Source organism: Ochotona curzoniae, unplaced genomic scaffold (genome assembly GCF_017591425.1).
Source record: "Ochotona curzoniae isolate NIBS_2020 unplaced genomic scaffold, NIBS_Ocur_1.0 scaffold_4505, whole genome shotgun sequence".
NCBI classification, from domain to species: Eukaryota; Metazoa; Chordata; class Mammalia; order Lagomorpha; family Ochotonidae; genus Ochotona; species Ochotona curzoniae.
The window spans coordinates 47405951-47419707 of record NW_024467118.1 but is presented as its reverse complement, the minus strand read 5'-3'; the positions used below and the strand labels follow the sequence as shown (position 1 = coordinate 47419707).

The following is a 13757-nucleotide window of genomic DNA, read 5'->3' as shown; positions in this document are numbered from 1 at the left end:
GAGTGAATATTATGTACCTATCAGAATGGCTAAGATAAAAACATTTTGACAACACAGAATGCTCGTATAGTAAGACCATTTGGACATCACTGGTGGGAATGGAAAGTGACAGTCACCCTGGGAAATAACTCTCCATTTATTATCAAATCAAACATATAGTTCCTATGTGACCTGGCAGTTGAACTCTTATATATTTATCCCAGAGAAATAAAAACTCCAGTTCATACAAAATTTGACACAAGCCTTCCTAGCAGCCTTGTTCATAATAGCCAGACTGTTCTCAGCTATCTGTCCATGGGTGAGCCCATGAGCATCACTCTGTGGAATATTACCCTGCAATAAAAAAGAAGCAGCTACTGAGAGGAGTCACACAGGATGGCGACTCTCCAGGGAGCTGTACTGAGTGAGAAAAGATGCTGGGTTACTGTGTGAGTCCTTCTTTCCAAGGACAAAAGTTACAGAAACCGAGGAACCCATGATTGCTTGCCAGAGGTTAGGCAGGTGGATGGGGAGGTGGCAAAAGAAGGCAGAGATGAAGAGTGAAATAGGAGATGGGACTGTTGGGCATTGTGACTGTAATAATGGGTACAGGAAGCCTTTATGTCATAGAGCAAACCACACACACACACACACACACACACACACACACACACACACACGGGAGTATAAGTAAAACTGAGGAAGCCTGAACACAATGGGTGGATTACTCTCAGGATCAATATCCTAGCTGTGATAGTGCACTTATTTTTGTAAGAAATTTCCGTTGGGGGAGATGGGGGTAAAGGCACACAAAATCTCAGGGTATTCTTTCTTAGAATTGTGTGTTTACAGCTATCTCAAGATTAAAAGAAAAAAATGTTTAATGAAGTAAAATAGAGCAGTTTCAGGCCAAAGTGGTGAGAAGTCAGTGATTTGGGGAGTAACTGCTGCCAGAGCTTGCCCAAACTGGGAACTGCCTCTGTGGCATGGCTCTGACTCCTACTCAGTTGGCTCTGTTGCCTGCAGAGCAAGTGGAAGGCTGGGCATGTGGAGAGTGACTGGACTGGTGGCTTCTGTGACTCTTCTCTTCTTCCTGAAGTTTATGTGTCTCTGGACCACAGAAGCCTGAGATCTAAGTCAGAACAGAACAGAGTGGAAGAACTAGGTCAACATCAGAGCACTGCCGTGTCTGGTCCAGGCTGGGTTTGGATGCAGCCTTGGCTGCAACTGGTGGCATTTGAAATTCTGCTGAGTCCACTTGGGATGGGTATTACCCATTTGGGGCACCACCAACCGGCCTTCTGGACAGACATGGGGAGCCAGTGTGTTAGGGGACTGCTCCTCTGGTCCTCAGTTTGGTCCTGGCCACCAAAAGTCCCATGGTGAGCCGGCTCTGTTGGGGAAGGTGCTGGAACTGCAAACTCATGAGATGCGAGTGCTTGATGGCTTTCTCTTCTCTGAAGTTGTAGGACAGTCCCATCTGGATAGCAGCATTGAGGATCAAGAGATTGTCACCAATCCTCCAGACATCTGCCAAGTTGTGGAGGTGACCACTGAGAGTGATGAGCAGCCAATGAGCATGAGCGAGCTCTACCCTCTGCAGATCTCCCCCGTGTCCTCCTACGCAGGTACGTGGGCTCCAGGGAAATCTGGGGATGGAGCCCAGGGCAAGGAAACTCTCCTGCATCCTCCCTGACTCGTGGATTTCTGGCCATGTTTGCTCTTGGTAGAGACATGCTTGTAGCATTTCTTTCATTGATCACACTTATCAGTGCTGTACGTGACTTACCAACAGTAAGATTTCTTTGGAAAGTGGCCCTGCAGGCTGTCAGAAATGTGGCACAGTGTTTTGATGAACTCTCAGTTCAGTCTGGCTAGATAGGAGCTGCTCACTTGTTCTTGGAAGCAAAAGACTGTTCATTGGCACCCAAAAGGTTAGTGCCTGGACCAGGACTTGAACTCGACTTTCAGACCCCTGAGGTCATTGTCAGATCCACTTGGCTTCACCACATTGACTTGGCACTTTCATGTAGTCTCTGCTTTCTTTCAGCCTGTTACTGCATGAAGACTGCTCAGCATACCTCAGAGTCCCTGGGGGACTTGTAGGGCTGGCCCAGGCAGGATCACAGGATTCAGAACAGACTGGGTTGGTCCTTCCATCCTTACAGAGTTCAGAGAAGACATTTCTTTCTTTTTCCCATGTGCATGACATCCGCTTAAGCTTTTTCCTAATGATCTTAATTTAGCTTTAAAAAAATTATTTTTATTTGAATCAGATTTACACAGAGAGAGAAGGGAAGAAAAGAGAGAGACCTTCCATCTGCTGGTTCACTTCCCCAAATGGCCACAATGGCTAGAGCTGAGTTGATCTGAAGCCAGGAACCAGGAACTTCCTCCAGGTTTCCCACATCAGTGTAGGTTCCCAGGGACTTGAGCCATCCTCCACTGCTTTTCCAGACCATAAACATGGAGCTGGATGGGAAATGGAATAGCTGGGAGACGAGTTGGTGCCATAGAGGATGCCAGTACCACAGGATGAAGGATTAGCCTGGTGAGCCAAGGCGTCAGCCCCCTCTTTAAACTTTGGGGGCTCAACCATCATTAGGAACTACAAGTTCAGAACCAGTGTTTTGCTTAAAGATATTAAATGTAAAAAAGCAGAGGTCCTCTCCTGTGAACCTCCATCTAGACCTGGTTAAACGGCTCAGGGATTCTTGCCAGTGTTCTCCCACTGCCTCGCAGGCTGTCCAGGGGATGGTGGGTACCATCCCCTGTCCCTGAGTACTGAGTAGCCATGGATCTGTAGCTCACTGATACAGCCCAGGATTCTGAACCATCAGCCACATTAACCTCCTATCCCCTGAAGGCCAGTTTTCTTCTCAAGTTTTAAAGTTATGATCAAGATGCATATAGCATAGAATTTGCCATCTCAGTGTACAGTTCATTAGCATGAAGTACATATCTTCATACCTACCATTCATCTCTGATTTTTAAATCTTCTTTTACAAGATCAAACTTTGTTTGCATTAAACATGTACTCTCTTTTGTAGCCCAGCCCACAGTAAACACCAGGCTCCTTTTAGTTTCTGTGGCTGTGACTACTTAGGCACAACCGTGAATGGATTCGCACAGGACTGTTGGGACTGCCTTCCTTCACTGAGCATGAGTGCTGACTTGCTTTTGTTGGGGAAATGTGCAACAAACCTTGCCAACAGGAATCTTTGAATCCAGGAGGCTAGGCTTGTCACAGTGATTTATACGTTGACTTGCCTTGAACTCTGACATGTGGCAGTGTCTGATCTTTGCCAGTTCCTAATAACTGTAACTGTTCTTTGCTGCATGTTCCATGTGCTATGGGAACAAAGCTAAATGCTGGGATTGATGAGTTTGTTCAGTGATGATGAAAATAATCCTGGCAGTCTGGGCATCATCACAAGGAACAGTGGGCCCTAAGACTGATGTGGGAGAAGCAGTGTGTCCCAGGACAGAAACTGTAGCATGGGTGGAGATCAAGTGCAGCCAATGTTGAAGCCCAGTTGTTAACTCCCCATCCTCAGCTGCAGTGCCACTGCACTGGACAACTGCATGTGGCTTTGCCCTCTGAATGCATCCAGACCCTGCAGTCTTGGTTGCTTCTCACAAGGATCCTCCAGGGGAGGCAGAACAGAATGTTTATGTTTTACTGTTACAGTAAGCAGAACCAAAATGTGAAACACTAAGCTCCTGTGCTTCTCTGTATTTATATAGTGATGGCTGCAACTTGGACTTTTCTTCTGTGTCATGCTGCACTGGCATTGTAATACTCCATGTGATTATGTGTGTGTATGTGTGTGTGTTTTAAGCAGAGGTGGGAGCTTTACAATAGACTTTTATGTTTTGTCTGTTTTGAGTAAGACTTTTCTAAAGCCTTCTTGAGGATTTTGGAAAGACCCCTTCTTGCCTGTTCTACCAGTAGTGGCATTTTGCTTCGACAGAATGGTCCCGAGAACAGCTGGGCTGAGCAGATAGAAATGAACATTTCATTACCCTTTCCAGGACATTTGCATAGAGTTGAAAAGAAGAAGCTCCCTCAGTGCCAGGAGGGCAGACAGTGGGAGGTTTTGCTAGAGCCTGGCTTTTCAAGCCAGGTCTTTGGTTCTGTCAATTGTTTTCATTGCCTGAATTTTCCAGAACCTCTTGAAGGTGTGTCTGTTACTGGTCATGGCTACCATTAAGTCTTTTAGTCTACAGTTTTATAGCATTCTGCTAGGAGAGGCCACAGTCACCTTTCTTGCTGTATGTTTGCTGATGGGATAGGCTGCTTGCCTGATTTTTGTGAATGCATCCCTTTGTTCAAGCGACCACCTTCTTTTCCTTGTTTTGCACACTACTGTTTAGGGACTATTTGTTATTTCCTTTTTTCAGACACAGAGAGATAAGATAAAGACAAAGAGTTCTCATTCCTGGGTAGCTTCCCAAATGCCCACACCATCCACGACTGGGCTGAGGCTAAAGCCAGGAGCTAGGGAAGAAACCCAGGTCTCCCTTAGGGATGACAAGAACCTGGTTACTTGAGCCATCATTGCTGCCAGAGTCTGCGTGGGTAGAAAGTTGAAGTCAGGGGCTGGAGTCAGGAATCAAACCCAGAAACTCCATTGTGGAGCACAGGCATCCTAAATGGCATCTTAACAAAGCTAAATGCCTGCTCTGATTGACCAATGGTGTGATTGACTGATAGATTTTACACATCCAGAGAGAGAAAGCACTCCTATTCACTGTTTCACTTCCAAATGCCTCACCTACTGGGACTGGAGTGGGAACAAAGCCAGGAGCCCGGGTCTCAGAATGTAAATCTCCCATGTGGATGGCAGGAACCCAATGATGTGAGCCATTACTACTGCCTCCCAGGATCTGCATTAGTAGGCAATTAGAGTGAGGAACTAGCGCTCAGATATCCCAGGTCCCTCATTGCCTCCTCCTCCCCACATTTGCTATTTCTGATCATTGAAATATAGCCTCATACATCTATTTTCTTCTATTGTCTAAAAACTGCAATGAGAGAGTTCCTTTGAGTAGAAGTACATGTATGTTGTGCTTTAAGGCAACATTGAGATTCTGATGGGATTTCTGACACTTTCATCCAAGACCACCCTTGGGAAACTCCAGATTCTAGTTATCTTCCTTTTCTAAGGCCCCTTTCCTGATCAGTGGCATCAGCATTTGTGTGTGTGTGTGTGTATGTGTGTGTTACTGATGGGTTAGTGAAAGAAAGTCCCAAGGGTGTATGAGGAGAGGAAAGGTTTGAAGTGTCAATACACTTAGGAAGGAAGCACAATTCAAAGGGTTAACTGATTGCAGCAGAGAGAAAGGGGTTTGCCTGTTGACACACCAGAAGCTGTAAAGACTTTAAGTCCTCTTGGAAACCACATCAGCTCTCTTTGGTTGAGTTGGTAAAGGGCACAACATTTTGAGATGAAGAAGACTGTTTTGAGCTGTTAAGCTGTCTTCCAATGAAAGTAGTTGAGGAAACCATCAGTGGAAACAAATCCCTGTCAGTCTGTTAATGCATAAAGTGTGTTGAATAAGAGCATTTCAGAAGAGGGCCAAAGGGCTTGCAGTTAAAACCTACTGCCTTGCATTCCTATAGGACTCCTGAAATGGTTGGTCAGTACATGTTCTCAGGGAGGTCTTTACAGCTGGGCTGAAATGGGGCCTAGGCCCAAGACTAAGATCATCCTGCATTGGCATCACTGGAAGAAGCTCTGGGTGCTTGTCCCCAGTCATCATTGTCTTCAGGGGAGTATACACCAGGGAGGATAAGGGAGTTGCTTGTGCATCTGTCATTGCTTGTTGCTCTGTAAGCTAGCGAAGCATTTCCCAATGTCTATCTCATCATATTCCAAGTAAGTAAAGAAGCAGGTCCAACTGAAATCAGGAGAAAACTTGAAGCCACCACTCATGCTGACATTTCAGCAATAGTGTTGACTTGGAAGCAGCAGCTGCGATACACTCATTTGTCTTCTTGGAAATGGTGATGGAAAAGCAAGAGAGAGCAGAAGCAGCAGGGTGTGAGGACGCTCAGCGCAACACAGCACTTGGGCCCAGCAATCCAGGGCACTTGTGAGAATCACTGTGACCTAGAGAGGCAGGTCTTGGGGGAGGAAGAACTCTCTTGCTCCTGGGCTGCGTGGCTCAAGGCCTTTGTTCTTCAACAATAAAATTAGACACCTCATTTCACCAGTGCACTGAATTTTCATAACTGCTTCAAAAACAGTTGATTCAAGACATAGAGAGAGAAGAGCTCTTTCTTCTGTGGGTTCACTCCCCATCTGAGTTTCCCACATGTGTGCTATGGGCCCAACCACTTGGGCCATCCTTTGCTTCTTCCCCAGACTCATTAGCAAGGAAATGGGTCGAAGTGGAGCAGCCAGGACAGGAACTGGCACCACATGGAATGTCATGGCAAGCACCAACTTTACCTGCTATGCCAAAATGCTGGTCCCAGGTTCAAGTACCTTGATCCTGCTACCCATATGTTACACTTGTATTGAGTTTCTGGCTCTGGTCATAGCCCAGTCCCAGCTATCTTAAATGTTTGGGCTGCCAACTAGCAAGTAAAAACTCTCACTTAAAGGAAATCATGCTCTTTAACTAGCATTTGTGTCAGCTGCGAACCTAAGTTCAAAACATGTGTATCCTTGTTTTCAAAAGATTTATTCGGGGCCCGATGGCGTGGCCTAGTGGCTAAAGTCCTTGTCTTGAACGTGCCAGGATCCCATATGGGCACCAGTTCTAATATCAGCAGCTCCACTTCCCATCCAGCTCCCTGCTTGTGGCCTGGGAAAACAGTTGAGGACAACCCAAAGCCTTGGGACTCTGCACCTATGTGGGAGACCTGGAAGAAGTTTCTGGCTCCTGGCTTCAGATTGGCATAGCACCAGCCATTGCGCTCATTTGAGGAGTGAATCATCGGATGGAAGATCTTCTTCTCTGTCTCTCCTCCTCTCTGTATATCTGACTTTCCAATAAAAATTAAATTTAAAAAGATTTATTTGATCTATTTGAAAGGCAGAGTGACAGAGTTGGGAGAAAGATAGCTCTCATCTACTAGTTCATTCCTCAAATGGCCTCAAGGGCCAGGGCTGGGCCAGGCAAAAATAGGAGCCAGGATCTCCCACATATGTGGAAAGGATCCAAGTACTTGGGCCATCTTCAGCTGCCTTACCATACATATTAGCAGTGAGCTAGATCAGAAGTAGAGCATCTAGGAGTAGAACCAGCACTCTGCTATGACTTGCTGGGGATAGCAAGTGGCAGCTTGGCATGCTCTACCATAGTGCTTGCCCCGTCTTTGTTCATCTGCAGTTATCTCTCTGAAGCTGAAAAACAGGTTCTTAAAAAGAACTTAACATTCTGATCACATCCAGGCTCAGCCCTACACTGCCTGGCAGCCCCGTTAGCTGCTATGACTTGGATGAGGGCAGAAGCCCGGAACTGAAGTTACCACTCATCTTCATCCTCTTCCATCCCCAAATGTGCCTGGCAATACTTACTTTTGTTTTCGGAGAAAAGGAACAGAAAAGAAGCTTCTGTTAGCTTCTTTGGCCTCAGAGCACAAAGAAATGCATGTAAACACATGGCAAGAGGATTTTGAACTTCAGCCAGAGGCCTGAGCAGCAGGACCCAGGGCAGCTGGGCTGGGTGGCCACACTTGCCAGGCCTTGGGCTCGGGGTGCAGTCCTGTTTGCCCTTTGCTGTGCTGACTTTGGCAAGTTTCTCAACATCACAGTTCCTCATTTTTCTCCTTGGGAATAGCTGTCCAGATCCCTGCCTCTCAGGGCTCTGAGCTGACTGGTGGGAATGTTTCTTTGCTGCTGTTCTCCATTTGTTTCTGTGCTTGATGTTGTTGGTCTACCTGTCCTCACAGCCACAGGGATACTGCCTGGGGCAGCTGTACTCTTGCCTGGGCACCAGTGGCTCCCACTTGGGGACACCCTGGGGAGAATGTACTCAGGCCATAAACAACAGATATCTGACCTCCAACTACCCCTAGGCTACCATTCATCCATAGCTGCATGAAGTCACTGAGTTCCATGGCCAGGAAAAACAAAGAAAGGCTCCAGAGGCGGAGCAGTGAAGTCCACGTTCTTTCCATTTTTAAAATGAGTTATCTGAGAGACAGAGACTACCTCCCACCTACTGGCTTACTCCTGTAATACCATCCAGGTCCAAGCGTGGGTGGCGAGGTCCTGGATGGTGAAAGGGGCTCTGCCTGGGCCATGCTCTTCTTGTCCTAGTGATGCCACAGGAAGATGGGAGCTAGAAAGAAACAAGGGGTGGGGGGCTCCCTCTTAGCAGGGACAAGATGGCAGAGGATGGAGGGTGCCTATGTACAGTGGGTATGTGGGGGTTGGGGATCCTGGTGTGTAATGAGCAGACCCCATCGCTAAAGGCCCTGGTGGCTGTACAGTGGCCCATAGCACTCCAGCAGTGTTCATTGTAAGATGCTTTTTTGGTCTCATCTGTATCCCACATCGCCCAACCCAGGAGATTCCTGAGGACCTATGTTTGAAAAGCTCTGCCCTCTCTTGATTTTACATCTCAGCCACTTTGAACATTGAAACACTCACTTTATGCCAACTTTTTAAAAAAAATTTCATCTTAAGAACATAAAATCACTTTTGTTACAAACTTCCATTCCCTAAACAGAGGCTGTGGAATCTCTAGCTCCCAGGTCTTCCCCTGGGAATCCAGGCTGGTGGCCACAGTGCACAGCCCTGAGTTATAGGCCCCTCTCCTGCCGGTGAGGCCTTTCCCCATACTTTCGTCTCTAGATGGTGGTGATAGCCCCACCTTACAGGTGAGAGAGCTGGGGTCGAGGGGCTGAGTCAGAGCTAGCTGAAGAGTGATCTGTGGCTGCATGCTGGGCATATACCCCATATGCCCAGCAGCCTGACGGAACACACCATTTTGGAAGGGTTTCTCTGCGTCACTATCCCAGGGTAGCTTCCATGACAATGCAGTCCAGGGATTACCCAAAATTACCCACTCCATCTGTGGCTCAGTCCAGTAAAGGGTCATGGCCAAATGCCCCTTTCTTGGGCTGAAATGGGTTCCCTGCAGGCAACTGAACTGAGGGCTTTGGTTGCTTGCTGACAGTTGGCTGGCATCAAGCGGTCCTCTCTTCTTGGCCATGTGAACCTTTTCAGAATGGCCTCTTATCTCCCATCGTCTAGGTCCGGCCCACTCTCAGGTACACGGGGAGCCTCCCCCTGCCATAAGACAGCTGGCACCAGAGTTGCAGATATCAAGGACCAGTTGGGAATCAGTCCACTCACAGCAACTCAAATGCAAGATCCAACTGGAAGAATCCAAGCAAAAAGCTACTGTCAGGGCCATGTGGTGGAGCTGGGGTCTGGCTGGTTAGGGATGTGTGAGGAAAACCAATCAGAAAATGCTGACTCCCAGGCGAGGTTTAGTGAAATGGTGGACAGGCTTGGGAGGAGGGTGCCAGCACTGGGCATCACAGATGGAAATCCAGGGAACCAACGCCAACTCGTGGGGAGTGGTGGCTCCTGCAAAGGCAGCTTGCTTGCCCTCCCTTCTAGCCCCATCCAGGCTACTCTGACACTCACTTTGCCAGAAGGCCAAATAGAGAACAAGACATGGCCACCCCAGGGGACAAGTGATCCAAGGACAGGGTGGGGTTCCTTTAGCTGCTTTCTCCTCTTTGAAAAGAAATGCTTGGACTCAGTGAGAGCAGAGGGGAATGACACTGTGTTTGTCTCTGGACAGAAAGCGAAACCACCGACAGCGTGCCCAGTGATGAAGAGAGCGGTGAGGTGAGCCCCCATCCCTGACCCCTTTTGCATGTGGGTTTCTGGCGTGGGACAATACACAAGTCCTCAATTCCTCTCTCCTTTGGACTGTTGCGTTGTAAAGCTCAAGGGTAGAGACGGCAAAGAGAAACAAGGCAGTGACATGTTGGCAAAGGTTGATGTGCTGGCGGCACTGTTGACATCCCATTCTGCAGAGACATGGCCGACAGTGCTGGCCAGAGCTGAGCTGGGGCAACTCATGGTGCCACTCTCTAGCATCCCTGCCTGGAGGCTGCTAAGGCGCCTAGGCTCCAGGCCGAGGTGACCTCCCACAATGGCAGGAAGTGGTTGTGGTGGATGGTCGCTGCTAGCTTGCCTTGCCATGGGTGGTTGGGTGCCTGAATGAAGGAGAGAGATAACAAGGGAGAAAGGGTAGAAGAGAGAAGATAGGGGGAAGGGGGCAAGAGAGAGGAGAGGAGTTCAAGCCAGGGAAGCCAGTGCCTGCCTGTTGAAGTCAGAGATTTCTCAGTTCAGGTCAAGTGCAGAAAGTCTCAGCAAACCTGAGCAGTTGGTGATCATGTGTACCCCATCCTTACCTCTTCAAAGCCACAGTTCTAGCTGCTTTTCTGAAGGAAGCTGTCCTTGAGGCCAGCTGCCTGGGTGGGACACACAGAGACCTGAGCTCCAGTAGCCAAGTGGCCCACTTTGCTGCCTCTTACAAATATAAATTGACTCAAAGATCTGATGGAGTTAGCAGTGAGAAACCATGCCTCCTGGATACACTCTGGGCTTAGGAGAAGTCTTTAGAAAGTTTGTGGAAAATATGTATTATGAGAGAATGATGCATGGAATTTTTCATACTAAAATAAACTTACCTTTTAATTTCATTTTCCCCACAAACTTTTGGAAGTACCCCTGTGTTTCTTGGAGGTGGCAAATGGAAAGTGATGCAAAATGGAAAGAGAAGCTTCATTGCTCTGGATAGGAGTAGCTGGGTACAGATCTCAGTGGGGGGACAGAGAATTGCCAAGCCTCTGCTTGCAACTATTAAAATACTCTGTGGGAACACACACACGTGAGAACAGCAAAGTAAAAAGACATGGAGTCTGATCCCCCTCCCGCCCCCACTTTTTTTTTTTGCCAGGGGCGGCTGCACTGGCGGAAGAGGAACATTGAAGGCAAACAATACCTCAGCAACATGGGGAGCCGAAGCACCTACCTGCTGCCCAGCATGGCAACCTTCGTCACTTCTAACAAGCCGGACCTGCAGGTCACCATCAAGGAGGAGAGCTGTCCCATGCCTTACAACAGCTCCTGGCCCTCGTTTCCAGAACTGCCTCTGGGCCCCTCCGTGACACCCACCCCAGGCAGCAGCCGGGAGACCAGGGCCAGCGTCATCAAGAAGACGTCTGACGTGACCCAGGCCCGTGTCAAGAGCTGTTAAGCCTCCGACTCTGCCCGGTGGTTGTTGGAAGTTCTTGGCTTTGTTGTGTTGTTTGTTTGTCTTTCATTCTCCTGTCTTGACACCCGTTTTAGACAAATCTAAGGAAAACGCCTTGACAATAGAACATTGATTGCTGTGTCCAACTCCAGTACTGGAGCTTCGTTTTAACTCAGGACTCCAGCCCCTTGGTAGACGCGTGTCTCTAGAGCCTGCTGGATTCCCCTGCCCCACCCTGCCCTGCCCCCTTCCAGGGCTCCTCCCTCAAGTTCAAGGACCAACACACCCACATGGGCAGTGGAGGTGCTGCATGGCCTGCAGTCAAGGCCAGCATGGTGGAGTGGATGCCTCAGAATGGACGAGAAAATGTGAACTAGCTGGAATTTTTTTTATTCTTGTGAATATGTACATAGGGCAGCACTAGCGACATTGCAGTCTGCTTCTGCACCTTATCTTAAAGCACTTACAATAGGCCTTCTCCTGAGCTTGCTCTGTTTCACAGCACATCCAACACCCCCTTTTCTGCCCCTGTCCCCATTGTCCTCCCTTGCACCCGGTCCTCAGGTTCCTTTGTTTCTCCTCCTCCTTGCAGAGGCTGTGTTCCACCTGTTTGAGGAGGAGGAGAAGCAGAAAATGAACCTCTTCGCAGATGTCCCATTTTAAGACTGCTTAAAAAAAAAAAGACAACAACAAAAAGATCATTCTAATCTGCTATGCTTGAATGCCACGCGGTACAAAGGAAAACTATCATGGAAATATTATGCAAATTCCCAGATCCGAAGACGGAAATATTCTAATTCTAACCAGAGCAAGCTTTTTTATTTTTTATACAGGGGAATATTTTATTCAAGGTAAAATTCTAAATAAAAATATAATTGTTTTTTATCTTTTCTACAGCAAATTTATAATTTTAAGATTCCTTTTCTTGTTTATCAGCAGTTGTATTACATCCTTGTGGCACATTTTTTTTAATTTTGTAAAGGTGAGAAAAAAGCTTTTATGAGCTCATGTAGCAATCAAATTATCCTGTGGATTGATAATAAATGAATATGATAAATAATTAACATTTTTTAATGGGTATCACTCCTGGCTCCTGTCTGTCTGCATTCTAGAACACAGTCATGGGGGAGGGTTGACTGGGGTGTTCCCTTTTGGGGACTAACACGCTTCCCTGCTGACCACATGAGACACTAAGAGTTCCTACTGCAAGGCCACAAGTGACTTTGTCTGCTGTGTATTCACACTGCGCCAGCCCTGGGCTGGAGACTGTATGTGCATTTCCTGTCTTGCTTACCATGGATGTCCTGCGGCCTGGAGAGCAACTTCAGAAGGTTCCCAGATTGGGAGTCAAGGGCACAGGGTAAACCCGGGTCAGGAGATGGCTGAGTTTTTCTACCTCCTCCACTGTTATCGCTCATGAGCAAACCTTGCCCACCTCTGTCTGCTTCCTGCTCTCACCCTGAGGACCATGCATCAGGTGGGCTTCTGTGTTGACGTCACATTCATGGTGCATGATTAAGGTGGTCAGCAGTGGGAAAGGTGAGTGAGGTTCTGACTGTGTCTGTTGCTCTTGGGCTTTTGGCATGAGGCCCGCATTCAAAATGTGGTCTGTACCTTTGGAGTTTCTAGAGCACCCGACTCCGTCACCTGCTTTGTCCTTCAAGGAGTAGACTTGTTCTTGAGAATGCCACCATGCTTGCCTCTTGTGCCCCCAATGTCTGTAAAGTCAGAATGTTCATACCCTACCCTCAGCTGCCTACCTGTCACCTCTGGGCATAGTGGAGGGAGGATTGCTGAGTTAATGTTTGAAAAGGTTCCTTTGATGAAAGGACAAAGGGCAGTTTTCATGCCTGTCTCCTTGTGTGGCTGCTGATAGAAGCAGTGGTCATAAAGTTATGCGGCTCTGAACAGAAACTAACCGAAGCATTCTTGTTGATGAGTGGTAGTGGCTTATGGAGGCACCGGTGTTGATGGGATTTTATGTCTCATTAAAAGGAATTGAGGGTGGAAAAACACTCTGCTGGGCCCCCTAGCTCTGTGCTTTTCAGGGGATACCTACTCTTCTGGCTGATCCCAAATAGATGAGTTCATTTCTTTGTGATTTATATCTAAATCCTTTTACATAGCCATCCTGGTTTATTTTCTTTATTTGAAAGGGGAATAGAGATGTAGAAAGGGGGGAGCTCCCATCCTCTTGCTCACAACACAAATGCCTGCTTGGCTAAGACTGGGCCAGAGCCAGAAGCTGGGAACACAATCCAGACCTCCCACAGGGGTGGCAGGAACTCAATTACTAGAGCCATTACCACTGTCTCCCTCAGTCTGCATTGGCGGGACCCAGAGCTGGGTGTTGAGCCATGGCATGTTGATGAGAATGTTTTAACTGATATCTTAACTACCAGGCTAACCATCTGCCCCAATCATCCTGTTTTAAAAGATTTATTTATTTGAAAGGTTGACATCTTCCATTCCTGCATCATTCTACCAAATGACCACACAGTCTAGTGTAGGACAGGCTGAGGCCAGAAGACAGAACCCCA

General features: G+C 47.7%; 1 protein-coding gene across 4 annotated transcripts in view; it reads left to right on the top strand.

The window, feature by feature from the left end:
- The window catches only part of IRF2 (interferon regulatory factor 2), a 93195-nt gene extending 80918 nt beyond the window's left edge, over positions 1-12277 (top strand). For 2 of the 4 annotated variants that reach the window (XM_040965962.1, XM_040965964.1), the window contains 3 exons: positions 1449-1607; positions 9754-9800; positions 10921-12277. In XM_040965962.1, coding sequence (XP_040821896.1) covers positions 1449-1607; positions 9754-9800; positions 10921-11220 — 506 coding nt within the window. In that variant the 3' untranslated portion in view covers positions 11221-12277. Of the gene's footprint in view, positions 1-1442; positions 1608-9753; positions 9801-10920 lie in introns of all 4 variants that reach the window. The other 2 variants (XM_040965963.1, XM_040965961.1) reach the window with 1 other exon arrangement.
- Positions 12278-13757: the final 1480 nt, after the last annotated feature.